Genomic DNA, 14,656 nt, shown 5'->3' with positions numbered 1-14,656 from the left:
TCCTTATATCACCAGAAAGCTATATATTTCAATTCAGCTATTATATATATTTGCACTTTAAACATATTTATGAAATATAAAAACTAATTGATTATAATTTTATATTTTTATAGATGACAGTTTGTCGGACGATGACATGGAAACAACTGCTTTATCTACATCATGTACCCAAAAAGCAATCGTAACCGAAGAATACAATAAATTTCAACGTAAACCAAAGGTTTGCAAAAAAGTAGCCAGACAAGCACAATTAAAGAGGTAAGAAATATGTTATATATATAAAGCGACTAATAAATAACAACATAATAAGTTAAACTTTATAAGGAAAACAAAATTCGCGATAGATATGAATATACGAAGAATAATCCAAAAATAAGTTTCACAAATTTGCCAACAATAGGTTACTAATAATATAGAATAATTAAATGATAATGACAGTAATAATCACAGATCTACTACAGAATTCTAGTGATAAATTACTGCGAAGTTTTTTTCAGAAATTAATTACTGATATGAAATATTACATTTAGTGTTTAAAATCTATACATTGAGCCTAATATTTTAATACTGTTTCACATGAGTCATCATAGTAAAATTAATTTTAGAATTCGTTATCCCATTTATGTAGTAGAGGGAGGGATTTATAAAAAGAAGACAAATACATTTAGCAATCTTTATTTGTTTTTATGACTCTTAGTGGCAGTGATTAATAATAGAATTTGAAAAATCCAAAAACAATAAAAACGTCACTGGTTCGCCAATATACATTGCATTAATTTTCGTGGTATATGAATTGTTCTCGCGTTGTTTCCAGCATTTACCAACATTATGCCATTAAAATGTTTTTTTTAAAAGATATAAAAATATATTATGAGTATAGATCCTCAAGATATCGTCAGGGCACTTTAGTATCAGAAGTTCCTGTTGGATCATTGAGCAACGCTGACCATGATTAAAACATGAATGGGTGACCATTTCGAAACCACGGAGGGACATATTATGAGTTGAGAAAATACAGAAATAAAAATAGCCTTTTTTTTAGTAAAATGATCTAACATTAGTTTGTTTCATCTTGTTTATTTCGGCATAATTTTTACTACAAACAATTTTTTATAATCGCAATGACTAATTCCTGCAGTAATTCTCCAAAAAATCCTTTGTATTATTTCTCCAAAAATGAAGTACTATCTGGTGGTTAATCATTAGTATTTTTCCCAGTGATTACTAGTAATACTTTTCTCTAAAGGACATTTATTCAAACACATATCATATGTTATCAAAAACATAGCTTTAGTATATTATCATTTTAATGTTAAAGATTGCGGATGGCTCAAGAAATACAAAGGAAATTAGAGGAGACTGAAGTGAAACAGAAAGAATTGGAAAACAGGGGAGTAAGTGTCGAGAAAGCGCTGCGTGGTGAAGGAGGTATATCTACGTTACTTCTTTTAACGTGTGTGTGTGTGTGTGTGTGTGTGTGTGTGTGTGTGTGTGTGTGTGTGTGTGTGTGTGTGTGTGTGTGTGTGTGTGTGTGTGTGTGTGTGTGTGTGTGTGTGTGTGTGTGTGTGTGTGTGTGTGTGTGTGTGTGTGTGTGTGTGTGTGTGTGTGTGTGTGTGTGTGTGTGTGTGTGTGTGTGTGTGTGTGTGTGTGTGTGTGTGTGTGTGTGTGTGTGTGTGTGTGTGTGTGTGTGTGTGTGTGTGTGTGTGTGTGTGTGTGTGTGTGTGTGTGTGTGTGTGTGTGTGTGTGTGTGTGTGTGTGTGTGTGTGTGTGTGTGTGTGTGTGTGTGTGTGTGTGTGTGTGTGTGTGTGTGTGTGTGTGTGTGTGTGTGTGTGTGTGTGTGTGTGTGTGTGTGTGTGTGTGTGTGTGTGTGTGTGTGTGTGTGTGTGTGTGTGTGTGTGTGTGTGTGTGTGTGTGTGTGTGTGTGTGTGTGTGTGTGTGTGTGTGTGTGTGTGTGTGTGTGTGTGTGTGTGTGTGTGTGTGTGTGTGTGTGTGTGTGTGTGTGTGTGTGTGTGTGTGTGTGTGTGTGTGTGTGTGTGTGTGTGTGTGTGTGTGTGTGTGTGTGCGTGCGTGCGTGCGTGCGTGCGTGCGTGCGTGCGCGCGCGCGCGCGCGTGTGTGTGTGTGTGTGTGTGTTGAAACCACTCTTTCTTTAATTAAAAGTCTTCTATAATATTTAAATGATGGTCGTCATTTAAATTATCGTTTTTAAAAAATTTTTTTTAATGTTTTTAATAATTTTGAAGACTTGATACAGCTACCATTGAATAAAATAATACGGCTAAATTTGTTATATAGAAATTACTTCTGACAATAAAAGTGACCTATTTCAGTATTTGTAGCACAAATTAGATAGTTGTAAAATAAACTGAGCGAAAAGTTTTCTTTTCCATTCTACTTTGTATTATATATATATATATATATATGTTATGTATGTATATAGATGACGAAGAAATATGCATGCTCTCATCAAATAATTTTATTTAGATTCTTTCGATCGTGATGAAGCAGATTTACTCAGAGAATGGTTCAACCTTATGAAGGAACGCACTGAACTACGTAGATACGAAAAAGAGCTTTTAGTGCGCGCACAAGAAGTACAATTAGAAGATCGTCATGAACGATTGCAACAAGAACTACGTGAACGCTTGGCTGATGACGGTAAATACTCTAATTTTTTGGTTCATTATAATATACAATATTTTCTATGAATAAAAGATAAATATAATTGATCAAAAAATCTAATCTTATGATTATATAAAAACCAGTATATGTGGTAAACGCAAAGAATAATATAATGTCACATTTTAAATAATGACCTCAAATATCTCTTGAACAATGTATTTTATAGGAAAATATTTCAGACAAAAGTTAGAGGGTTTCGAGGGGGACGTAAGGATCTTAACTTTGTTATAGTCAATAATGCAAGGTTATTTCAAAGTTATTTTTATTATTTTTATATAGAACTAGGTATACTTATATACACTGTATATACTTATAAGTGTATATAGTGTCATACAACTGTTGATATAATCGCTACCGCGTTTCTTGAATTGTTAAGTATGTATTGTTAAAAAATTTATTGCTTTATTTTGCAGATGATAAGAAGACTAGTGATGATGTAAAAAAAGAAGGAGAAATCTTGACAGAAATGTTGGAGATTGTAGCAAAGAGGGATTCCCTAATTGCTCTATTAGAAGAAGAACGACAAAGGTAATGTATATCAATCTATTTTCACACGTCTATTTGCACACGTGTACAAACACATATTACAGCAATCTATTATATATATATATGTATATATATACGTATGTATGTATGTATGTATGTATGTATGTATGTATGTATGTATAGACAGGCTAAGGAAAAAATATAGAAACCCTGAAAAATCTGAAAAAAATATAAGTTTTACAGAAAAGTGTTTCAACTGAAAGTTATAGGGTTTAAAACGATCTATTTACTGGTCTTATCAGTTTGACTTTGGATTGCATCGCCAAAGTCAGGACAAGGTCAAATATTATGAACACAACTATGCAGTTTTAATGAATTGTGCGATAATTATACGCAAATTTCAACGTGTATTTTCCTCATTAATATTTATTTTCTTCTTAGGTATCAGGACGAAGATCGTGACCTTGAAGCTCAAATGTTGTCTAAAGGCCTGAGATTAACACCAATAAAGAATTGCGGACCTAAATATATAGTCTAACGTGGAAGTAACTTTTATGCATTAATTCTGCACTATAATTTTAAATTGCATGGTAACGTTCGAATGAAATTACACGTAATAAGAAACTGTATATATAGATTAGACAGAACGGTCTGGGGAGGAAATAGGAAATTTATATAAATACATATATATATATATATATATATATATGTATGTATATCTCTCTTCAAAATGTTTCTGTCCCTTTTCGATATTTTTTAATAAATATATCATTTTTACAAATATAATTGCTTTTTGTTTATGTAATAATTAATAATCCGTATTATTACTTTGTCTCCATAATTTAATTATTTTAATGAAATATATTACTAGTTATAGAATGTAATCTCTCTCTCTCTCTCCCTCTCCCTCCCTCCCTCCCTTCCTTCCCCCCTTTGTTTTCCCGTCTCAATCCGAAGCCTTCGTTATTCTATTTTTAAATGGGGTATTTTATTTTTTTAATTCTGAAATCATACAAAATAAGCGTATATTGTATTATACTTTACGCATATGTTATTAAAAAATTTAACGTGTTTTATCAAGTGATAATATTAAGATGATAATACGATATGACAAAGCAACCTCCGAAACAAGAAACAGCGAATCTGTCTTTATGTATTAATTTAAACGTTCTAGGGTTGAATCAATCCTTTGAAGATAAGTCAAATATGTAATTTCCAGCAAAAATTTAAAAACTATAAAGTATATAAAACGAATTACCCTTCCGCATAACCCGGTGTGACTCGCCGGGATTTCCGTGGTTTGTACGCCAGAGATATGTAGAGAGAAAAATTAAACTTTTCCTTTTTTTCTAGGCTAGACCCGTCTTTATTTTAAATAGCTATTGATCAACTCAGAACGCTCGCAAATATAGCAGTGACATTTAGTGTATATTTCTCGAGCGGCGGAAATCTTGTCGTCTCGTTGTTAGTCTGTGTAGTGTCAGTAATAGTTCTGTGAAGGATATCAGGGCATGATGAATATGTGTTTACGGTTCGATCTGCTTAGTAGAGGCCGTGCTAATACGACGGTTAATTTCAACCCTTAGGTTGGAAGTCTTGTTCACACAATCGACGACTAATGTCTTTCAACAGAACTGTAGCTGTGTTGATACGACCGGACACAATCAATGCCAATGCCAAAAGATGAAAATCGTGATAACATGTATTACCGACCGTCGTTATCCCCTCCAGCGGTCGATATACGAGGGGTGATCAAAAAATAATGAGACTTTTTGTTTTTTTTTAATAATATTTATTTATTCGTCAATATGAATGTTGTCCTCTTCAAAGTAGTCCCCCTCGGATATAATGCACTTATGCCAGCGCTTTTTCCAATTTTGAAAGCACTTTTGAAATTCACTTGTTGGTATGGCTTTCAGCTGCTTCACCGATTCTGCTTTTATGTCATCAATGTTGTCAAAACGTCTTCCTTTCATGGGTTTCTTCAGTTTTGGGAATAGAAAGAAGTCACAGGGGGCCATATCCGGTGAATACGCTGGTTGTGGCATCAATACGGTGTTGTGCTTGGCCAAAAACTCACGAACAAGCATTGAGGCATGAGCAGGTGCATTATTATGGTGCAGTGGCCATGACTGATTTTGCCACAAAATTGGTCGTTTTTGTCGAATTGCTTCACGCAAACGACGTAAAACTCCGAAGTAATATATTTTATTAACCGTTTGACCTTTAGGTAAGAATTCATAATGCACTACACCGTTGAAATCGAAAAACACAGTGAGCAAAACCTTCACGTTTGATCGAACTTGTCGTGCTTTTTTCGCTCTTGGTGACGTTGAATGCTTCCAGGTGGACGATTGAGCCTTAGTTTCGACGTCATATCCATAAACCCACTATTCACCACCTGTTATGATTCGCTCGAGCAATGTAGAATCATTATTCACTTTATTCAGTAAATCTTGAGCGATGTCTTGGCGATATTTTTTTGGGTCAAAATTCAGCACTTTCGGAACAAACTTTGCGGACACACGTGTAAAACATCCGTAAAAATTGATTGACATAAGCCATACCGACATCCTCAGCAACCTCTCTAATAGTAATTCGACGATCGTTAATAATCATTTTTTGCACTTCTTCGACGTTATTGTTCGTTATTGACCTGCGAGGACGCCCAGGGCGCTCGTAATCTTCAACGTCTTCCCGTCCATTTTTAAAACAGTTATACCACTCAAAAACTCTTGCTCGACTCATAGCCGAATCACCATAAGCAACATTTAACATTTCAAGAACTTTAGTGCAGTTTATTCCATTCTTATAGCAAAATTTGATACAAATTCTCTGCTCCATTTTTTCCGTAAGTGAAAAATCGAAGAGCACACTAAACATGTATAACTTCACTGACAACTGATGGCAGAATAAACATTCAATATGGCTGCCAATGCACATACAATATCCATGCAAGTGCAGCCACCTAAGAAAAAAAAAATTTTGCCAATCGGATGAATGTAGCCCGGGAAATTAAAAAAGTCTCGTTATTTTTTGATCACCCCTCGTATCTTCAGCGGCCCACAGCACCAGTTCGAGCATCAGGTCCACCCTCACCGCTCACTCTCTCACGATAAAACGGCTGACAAATGGTAAAGCTGACAAAGAAACGGTGGACAAATGGTAAAAAACAGCTATCGAACGGTAACTACGTTTTTGAACGTTTTTTAACAAGTTCACTGCGATACATTGTCGGCACAAGTGAGTCGTGTTGACACTGTGTCGATCCTTTCGTAGGTACTTTTAAAACAACAAGTAAACTTCAAGGCTCACCCATTTAAAAGTAGTGATTTGTCGTTTTTCTAGTGTCGATCAATCGGTATAGCCCGTAGTCGATAGAAATGTGGTCAATTGGGTCCTAACGAGACCCCCTCTCCATGAATTTTCCCTTAGAAAGCTAATTATAAAGCTAATTACAACGCAAAGAATAGGCGTAGGTGTTTAGTGGAACGATTCGATTTGGGCGAACCCCCATAATCACTTGATAATTAAATCATGGATCTCTAAAAGTATTCCATATTTATTTCATATATGAATACGATATTGCTTCACGCAGCTAAATAAAAGTCCATAAAATAGACCATAAATATGAATTCGTATTTTATGTTCTCAAGATTCATTCAAATATTGTAAATATTTCGATATAAAAAACTAATTATTGCCGAAACGTAAATTGATAACTGCCGATTTTGCGTTCATATATATTGTAAAAAATCACGTAAAAATAAAGCTATATATACAAATTGTCATTAAAATATGTGATATACATGTGTTAAATTAAAAATATCTATAATTTTGATTACTTACGAGATGCAATAGCGATGTAATGTATTATTAAACGCGCAACGTCAATTATTAAGGTACTAATAATGATCTCACACGTTCTACTATTAATATTTGTTACATAAACGGTGCTCGATTGTTTTTATTTGAATAGCTATCTTAAAGAAACGAGAACAATCCATCATTACCGTATTAAACATAAGTATAGACCAGATTAGCAGGGATCAATTAGATCTTTATTTGGAAGATACATAAGTAGTTTTATAGGATAATTTAACATAATTTTAGACGGGAAGAGGGAGAAGAGGGGAGTGATTAAACACAAATGTACAAACGAGATACAATTAAATAGTACTCTTCATCACGTGTTTAGCGGTGTGGAGCGTGACTTATTCGGCAATACGCTGTGAAAAGCGTATACTCTTTCTTTCTTTCTCTCTCTTTCTCTCTCTCTCTCTCTCTCTTTCAATCTTTCTTTCAATCAATCAATCAATCAATCTCTCTCTCTCTCTCTCTCTAGTAATTATACACCGAACTTGACTTATTCTAAAGCTCCGCGCGCCTGTCGCTTCCTCGGTTTTAAAAATAATCATTCATTTCCTCTTATTCTTTTTTGTTTCGTAATACAAAAAATCAGGTAATGCATCGCATCGTTAAACGAGGACATTGCACCGCGATCTCTTTCGTTTGGCCAATTGCATGGGCGACGACCGTGAAGAATTTTTGGAATCACGCAGAAAAAACAGAAGCGGGAGCGACACATAAATAATGTATACGGTGTCACAACACATATTACACTATGTGAAAAATGCCTTTTACAGAATTTACATATCCGTGAATCATTTACAACTCTTGAACTACTTAAATCTCACGATAAATTTGTTAACCATCTATCTCGTTAAGCCTCTCCAATTCATACGCCAATAAGAATGGCGATCACGTAACTTTTACCTAAAAGCGGAAATGTGAAAAGTTCCATGATCACACTAAGGTAGTTAAGTTCACGTGCAACTCTCCATTTTTCACGTTTTCGCTTTTAAAGAAAAATTATATAACCACTACTTAGCAGATCGGGATATGAAATCAAGAAGATATAATATTTAGCAGTAGAAGGCATTGCTCGCTTGTATCCTCTTTTTTCTGGTATTTTAGAAAATTCTCTCTGGAACGATGCGCCGCAAGACGAAGAGATGGTCGTGCAGATCGCCTATATACTTGTAATCTTAACGTTACTCTTTAAATACGTTTTGTTTGTCTTTGCGTGAAATGTTTGTTAGGTGAGAGTTCTCTTTTTTTTTTATTTTTTTTATAATAAAATTATTATATATATATTTCTTCTAATCTTTACAGATTAGCTGTTGTTGCCCTGTGAAACCTGCCTTCTGTCACAACACAATAATACTTGCAATGGTAGGTTCACACTTCTGAATTTGGTACAGCTCCGTTTATATCACAATGTTCCCTTTCTGCGTCATCTTTGTATCAACTTTAATCCTCATGATTGAAGATACTAAATTCAAATGCAAAAGTTTCATTTGTTCAATGTCATATTTAAGAAATATCCTAAGCCGCAAGCAAATATTAGCACACGTGTTTGAGGGGGTTCGTCAAATTTTTTTTTCTTTTTTTTTCATATTAACATCGCGTAGGACATACGTAGGTGTTGCATCAGATGCAAAACTATGTCTCGTTTTATAACTAATCAACTTTATTCCCGTGAAATTATTTAATGCAACGTGTGAATATATGTAATAGATAAAAAACACGTTATACAGATCTTTCTGTATATTACAAAAACTACATATCTCACTTAAAGATCGTTTGTTTAATATCAAAGTTATTATATATAATACTCATGCACGCGATACTGCACGGTACCTAAACTTGAAGTCTCACTTCGTATTGCAAATGCATTATTTCGACTTAAGCTTTTTCGTAAACAGACAGTTGAATCGTAAGAACATCGTTATATAATATTTCACTGTGCATTTATACGTCCTCCTCTTTTCCTTTTCTCGTTTATTGTTGCGTATGGGGCTTGCCACGTGGGGCATATCCGCCTCGATTACCCCCTCTTTGGCCACGGAATTGCCCACGACCACCTCGATCTATGCCACGCTCGCTTCGTGGACCTCCCCTGGGTCCACCACGCTTGAAACCACTATTGTATCCATTATTTCCGTCATTGTTCACCCAAGAACGTTGTTGATATCCATTTTGGTAATTACTGTCGTTGCGATAATATGTGCCTAATGGAACAAAGAAAAACGAATAATAACACATATAATAGTAGCAGCAAGTTACAATTCGTCGACAAAAAAGTTCATGCAAGCTAAATGTGCAGAGACTGTTGATTACAATCGTTATTACTGTTTTCATATTTTACTGTGTACAATTTTAATGTCAATTTCTTAAACACAACGCTTATTTATTAATTATATAAATCTTATATCAGTGACTATATTGGTAAGTTTTAAGATAATTTCTTTCATTTTATTTATTTGAAGTATTCAACTCTATTTTATATATACTAGAACACAGATGCGCGCTAATTTATAATTTAGCTAATTATTATTGTATGGAAAAAAATCTCAGTTCGTGTAACTGAATAGGCACCAGATTAAAATTCTTTATTAGACTAAAAACCTTTATCTCTCTTCTTCGCCTTCTTCAATATTATAATCTTTTATTTTGATGACTCTTATTTGTGCTAACGTTTTTCCGAAATTAATACATGTACAATTGTTGCAAAACGATTGTATAAAGTATCTCCACCCCATGTATAAATGTTGATTAATCTTTTTGGCTCGATTATCGACTTTAGCCATCAGTACGGCCAAGCGTTGATTTTAGTCGATAAATGAAGTATGCATCTTTTCATTAACTTTTCATATATTTCAACTATTCATCTTGTCATTAACTTTTCATATAATTATAATTAGCTCTATCACAAGAAGACGTAATACACGAGAATATCTCGTACAAGTGCTATCGTGTTTATTGTTCTAACCAAAGTAACGCCATACGATATAATATCCGCCGAAAGAGTTAAAAGTCCAATATATATATATATATATTATTGACATTTAGAAAAAGTCTTAAAAAAAACCTAACATGATACAATATATCACATTAAGATCTCACACAATTTAAATCCACGTTCTTACCTTGTCCTCCACGTCCATTTTGCTGGTAATTACCCCTGCCTCTACCGTTATAGCCGTTTGAGGTTCCTCTTCTGCCTCCCCTTCCTCTATATCCGCCACGTTGATCAGCCCAAGTCTGTTGAGATGTTTGTTGTTGTGATATTTGTTGAGAATCTTGAGCAGATTGTTGTTGCTGATCGGATTGATTCCAATCATTAGTTTCGGTCATCTGGCACCAGTCCACAGATTCAGTTTGTTGTTCCAGTTCTGTTTCCATAACGGCATTAGTCTCACTCGAACCATTTTCAGTTTTCTCCTGCAAAGATATTTGCGGCTCGTCGATAAAACGATGACATTGTAGATCGCATTGTAATTACAGAACCAAGAGCGTTCTAGCAGATTCGATTGAATACATTATTTTTTCCTAGTTCTTTAAGATAGTCTTAAAACATATATCTTCAAAAACTTCTTAGCCAATAAAACGATATGTGGATGCCGTACAGATTATTTCACTGGTTAAGAAATATTTGAAGATGTATTTCAGACGATATTCAAATATAATAACGGACTATGAACAAGCTTAGTGTATATCCGATGAAATTAGACTCACCTCAGTGGACGCTTGAGGTTCCTGTTGTTGATGGGGCGTCTGTTCGAAGTTTTGCGCCTGCCCTGGTTGAGGTAGTTGCTGTCCTCCATTCTGCTGCTGTGACTGTTGCGGTTGGAAACCAGTTGGATGCTGCGGACTGTACTGCATGTTCGACTGTTGATGAGAGGGTGGCATCGGGATTGGCGGTGGTGGATTAGGATTTGCAAATCCGGGAATGTGTGACATATCTTGTGGCGGCTGGTGCTGATATATAACTTGCTGGGGTACGCCAACAGGTGCGTTTGCGAAATTCTGGTTCGTGAAGGTCTGCGATGGAATCGGCGCATTAACTGCGGGAGGAATGTGCGGTACGATAGGTGCCTGTGACGTGACGTCTGGCGAATCGAGCTCGGACTCCTGCAAAAAGAAGAAGTTCGGCGTGCCTATAACGTCGTTGATTCTAGGAGCTGGCGGTGGTTGTTGTTGAGATTGTTGGTTCTGCTGTGGTTGTTGTTGTTGCTGCTGCGGAACAAAGTTGGTAGCGTTCGTGTAGTAAGGAGTATCGACCGGGGCAGCTGGGTGCGGCGGTATAGGTTGCGGTACAACCGGAATAGGTCCCGAGACTGGTGCGGCACCGGAAACAACGGGAAGAGGGGCAACTTGCACGGGAAAATTTGGAATGGGTATCATGGATTCCGGTGGAATGTGCCTGTCGTTGCTGTTGTATTCTTCATTCACTTGTTCCTGCGCCGTTGTCGCATCAGTAATTTGTGTTTCAGCTAGAACTTCGATAACCTGCGCAAACACAAGTCAATTAGATGCATGCGTTAAATGCGATATATGTACGCGCATACATGTACGTATAATATACAGGGCGTCCCAAACTAATCTCAGTTCCCGTGGTGTGCAAGTAGAACGGGTGAAATTGAGCGGAAGAAGCATTTTGCAAAATTCGCAAGTTAGTGAGGAATTATTTTGTCTGAACTAATGAGCGCACGAGAAAGGATAGTATATTAGCTTACTTCTGAAGATCTCCTGGCAACGATGAGTATCAACTAATGATAGCGAGAGGCGTGATTCTCTTCGACGCACAATGCGTCTTTGTCACATGCCGCCTCACTGCGTTATTCCGCCTGTAGAAATCAGTTGATGCTCATCGTTTCTAGGAGATCCTCAGAATTACGTCATTTTTCTTTATACAGAGTTCGAACTACCGTTTCCCAAAATAATTAATCCCTCATTAACTATTGCAAAATAGTACATGACTTTTCTGTTCAATTTCATCCGTACGCAGAAACCGAAAGTTTGGGACACCCTGTGTGTATATATATATAATACCGTACGTACACAAAATCCAGGAACCTTACCTCTTCTGCAGGTGCAGTCTCGGATTCGTGAACCTGATCAAAATAGCCGCACTGATTGATATTCGCAATGATGTCCTTCAACTTGTTGTAAGTAGTGCCAACTACTTCACGTTGCTTTCCCTCAATAAGCGCAATATAATGCTCCGCGACTTTCTGAACTTGCTGAAGGAAAGTTGGCTCACCTTCCTCGCGTTGATGTTTTGCCGTTATTTCATTGCAAAAGCTGTCCAGGCACTTTAATTCTTCCTCCGACAGCTTTATAGCACCGTTTTTGCCATTAAGGAAATCATCCTTAGCAGAATCAGTACCCATGTTTGTCAAGGTGTTTTGAATAAGGAGCACTTCTCGTACCTGCAAACAATGCCACTTTTACAAGTGTCTCAATACTTATTTGAAGAATTTCACATATAAATACATATGAAATTTTATATATGTTTACTTTTGCGATATCCTGTTGCATTCGTTCAAGGGCTTCCTTTCGCGCCAACTTCTTTTGCTGTTTGACCGCATCATTGGCGATAGCGACAATTTGCTTGTATAGGTCCCGAGTAATATCCAAGGTCTGGAGCACTTCATCATATTTGGCAACTGCTGTTTTTTGGTCAGAGTTCAGCTCTCTCCCGTTCTTCTGCAGATCCCTGTACGACTCTAGCCTACCCTAAATTCATAAAGTATATATTAGAACTCAAACTTTATAATAGATGAATATTACAAACCGCATGTTTTATATACTCTCATGTTTTGTAACTCAAAGCTGATATTGCATGTTTCGAGCGAAACAAGGACGCGATACACGATGCAGCATAAACTCCAATTATTTCAATGATATATAACCTCGTCTCGGATTTGGAAAACATAACTTTGCGAATATTTGCACGAGCGCTGTAAGGTAGTGCGAAATGATTTCGTGGCGTCGTCGATGAGCGTTTGCCACGGTTTATCAAAAGCGAAGGACAAAGAAACGAAACGTGATGATTTTGCAATACAAAATTATGAACGTTATTCGCGGCAAATAAGACGGTCGTTGCGTTGACGACGTTTGTTATTCAATCAACGGCAGTTGAAAAGCGCGTCGTACGTAAAAGAGGAAAGTCTTGTGCATGTACATGGTACACCGCCATGATACAAGGTTGGCGACTATAAATTGGCGCGTTCGACATCGCCAGGATTGTCTGGACAGCGTGCGTTGGAACACGGTGTCGCTGCGCCCACGTGCATGGATAACTTGCACGCCGACCGAACAATCGCAACATATCGCCAACACCTCGAGAAATTTTCGAGCACATGGCGCATCATGAATCATGGCGGATCGCACGGTGCCTGAAGAGAATCTGTGACTGACAGATTATATTTTCGTTCGCACGCCGTTTGCCTCACCTTACGCTTCTCGAGATTCCGTATCTTGTGCTCGATTACGACGATCGCTTGGCGTATGGGTTCCGCGGTCTCCGTAGAGGCCTGTTTCTCTAGTTTGGGGTTGGCAGAAGGCATCCTTCACGGGCAACAAACGCAAACTGAACTAGCTCAGAGAATGGTATCCGAGTCACGAGCGATTGAGGAGAGAAATGGTGGGGAAGCGACGTGGCCGAATATTACCGAGGTCTACCGAATGTCGACGGCCGGGATCCGATAGCCCACATCGCTAATTGGCTGATTTAATGTAGAATTTTCTAATTGGTGGTCCAGCGGAAAAACTCTAGCCGATGTGTGCTGTCGCACCCGTGTGCCAACGCATGGGTTGCGTTCAAAAATACATGATGGTCCACCGGATCTGCAGAATAAAGCGCTTACCAAGCGATACATGTTGTTGACAGCAGTCTGCTCTTTTCTTCTCATTAAAGTCTAATCTTTTATTCGCAACAGATGCTGCATCTCGTGGACGAGTTTCACTTTTTAAAGTTACTAGCTAGGAACATTATTGTTCCCAGGAAACACATTCTCCTATTAGCTTCTCCTTCTAATGACGAACTGCCATGTTGGCGACTCTGTCGGTTGAGTTAATTAGGCTACGATTTGGAGATTTAAATTTGACCAATCAGTGCAAAGTTCGCTAAATTTTACTAAACTTGAATTCAGTTAACTTTGTACTGATTGGCCAATCTCAATCCCCAACCCGTAGTTTAATACAGGCTTAAAACCGTGTTCGTCAACTATGCTTCGGTATCCGCAACGACATACTACGTATTATAGAACAGACCTAAGCGAACGACTGTTCAATCACAAAGTGCAGTACATAAGCTGTGCTTAAAGATCTCCACACATGGATTGCCATACCATAAAATGTACCGTAAGGATTAGCCAATGAACGAACGTATTGATCGTTCAACCAATTTCAAAGCGTACTTATGGCGCTACAGCATGTGTATGCTTTATTACGATTGGTTAAACAATTCTACACGTTCGTTTATTGACTAAGGCTGCCTCCCCATGTGGCGTAACTTGCGTGAGCGTAATTTGCGTTGTCTCCATTACCACGGCGGATTTGATTGGCTGACGCAAGTTACGCTTACGCCGCATAGGGAAGCAGCCTTATAGTTACGTCAATCCATGTGTGAAAGCCTTT

General features: G+C 37.2%; 2 protein-coding genes across 7 annotated transcripts in view; one reads left to right on the top strand and one right to left on the bottom strand.

Annotated features, from left to right (window-relative positions):
- Positions 1–4,045, top strand: part of LOC106741595 (protein-methionine sulfoxide oxidase Mical) — a 46,181-nt gene extending 42,136 nt beyond the window's left edge. For 5 of the 6 annotated variants that reach the window (XM_014613740.1, XM_014613739.1, XM_014613737.1 and 2 more), the window contains 5 exons: positions 114–258; positions 1,319–1,428; positions 2,483–2,656; positions 3,094–3,208; positions 3,608–4,045. In XM_014613740.1, coding sequence (XP_014469226.1) covers positions 114–258; positions 1,319–1,428; positions 2,483–2,656; positions 3,094–3,208; positions 3,608–3,704 — 641 coding nt within the window. In that variant the 3' untranslated portion in view covers positions 3,705–4,045. Of the gene's footprint in view, positions 1–113; positions 259–1,318; positions 1,429–2,482; positions 2,657–3,093; positions 3,209–3,607 lie in introns of those variants that run through there. The other variant, XR_001374194.1, reaches the window with a different exon arrangement.
- A 3,160-nt stretch (positions 4,046–7,205) lies between these two features.
- On the bottom strand, positions 7,206–13,636 carry LOC106741672 (caprin homolog). The gene is made up of 6 exons (XM_014613907.1): positions 13,471–13,636; positions 12,533–12,751; positions 12,094–12,444; positions 10,748–11,521; positions 10,159–10,453; positions 7,206–9,240 (listed from the first exon to the last, which is right to left on the bottom strand). Exons 1-6 carry the CDS (start codon positions 13,582–13,584, stop codon positions 9,011–9,013), a joined length of 1,983 nt encoding a protein of 660 aa, XP_014469393.1. The 5' UTR covers positions 13,585–13,636; the 3' UTR covers positions 7,206–9,010.
- Positions 13,637–14,656: the final 1,020 nt, after the last annotated feature.

Source organism: Dinoponera quadriceps, unplaced genomic scaffold (genome assembly GCF_001313825.1).
Source record: "Dinoponera quadriceps isolate SergipeBrazil2010 unplaced genomic scaffold, ASM131382v1 scaffold586, whole genome shotgun sequence".
NCBI lineage: Eukaryota > Metazoa > Arthropoda > Insecta > Hymenoptera > Formicidae > Dinoponera > Dinoponera quadriceps.
Note: the sequence above shows the minus strand (reverse complement) of the source record. Positions and strands in the feature narration are given on the sequence as shown.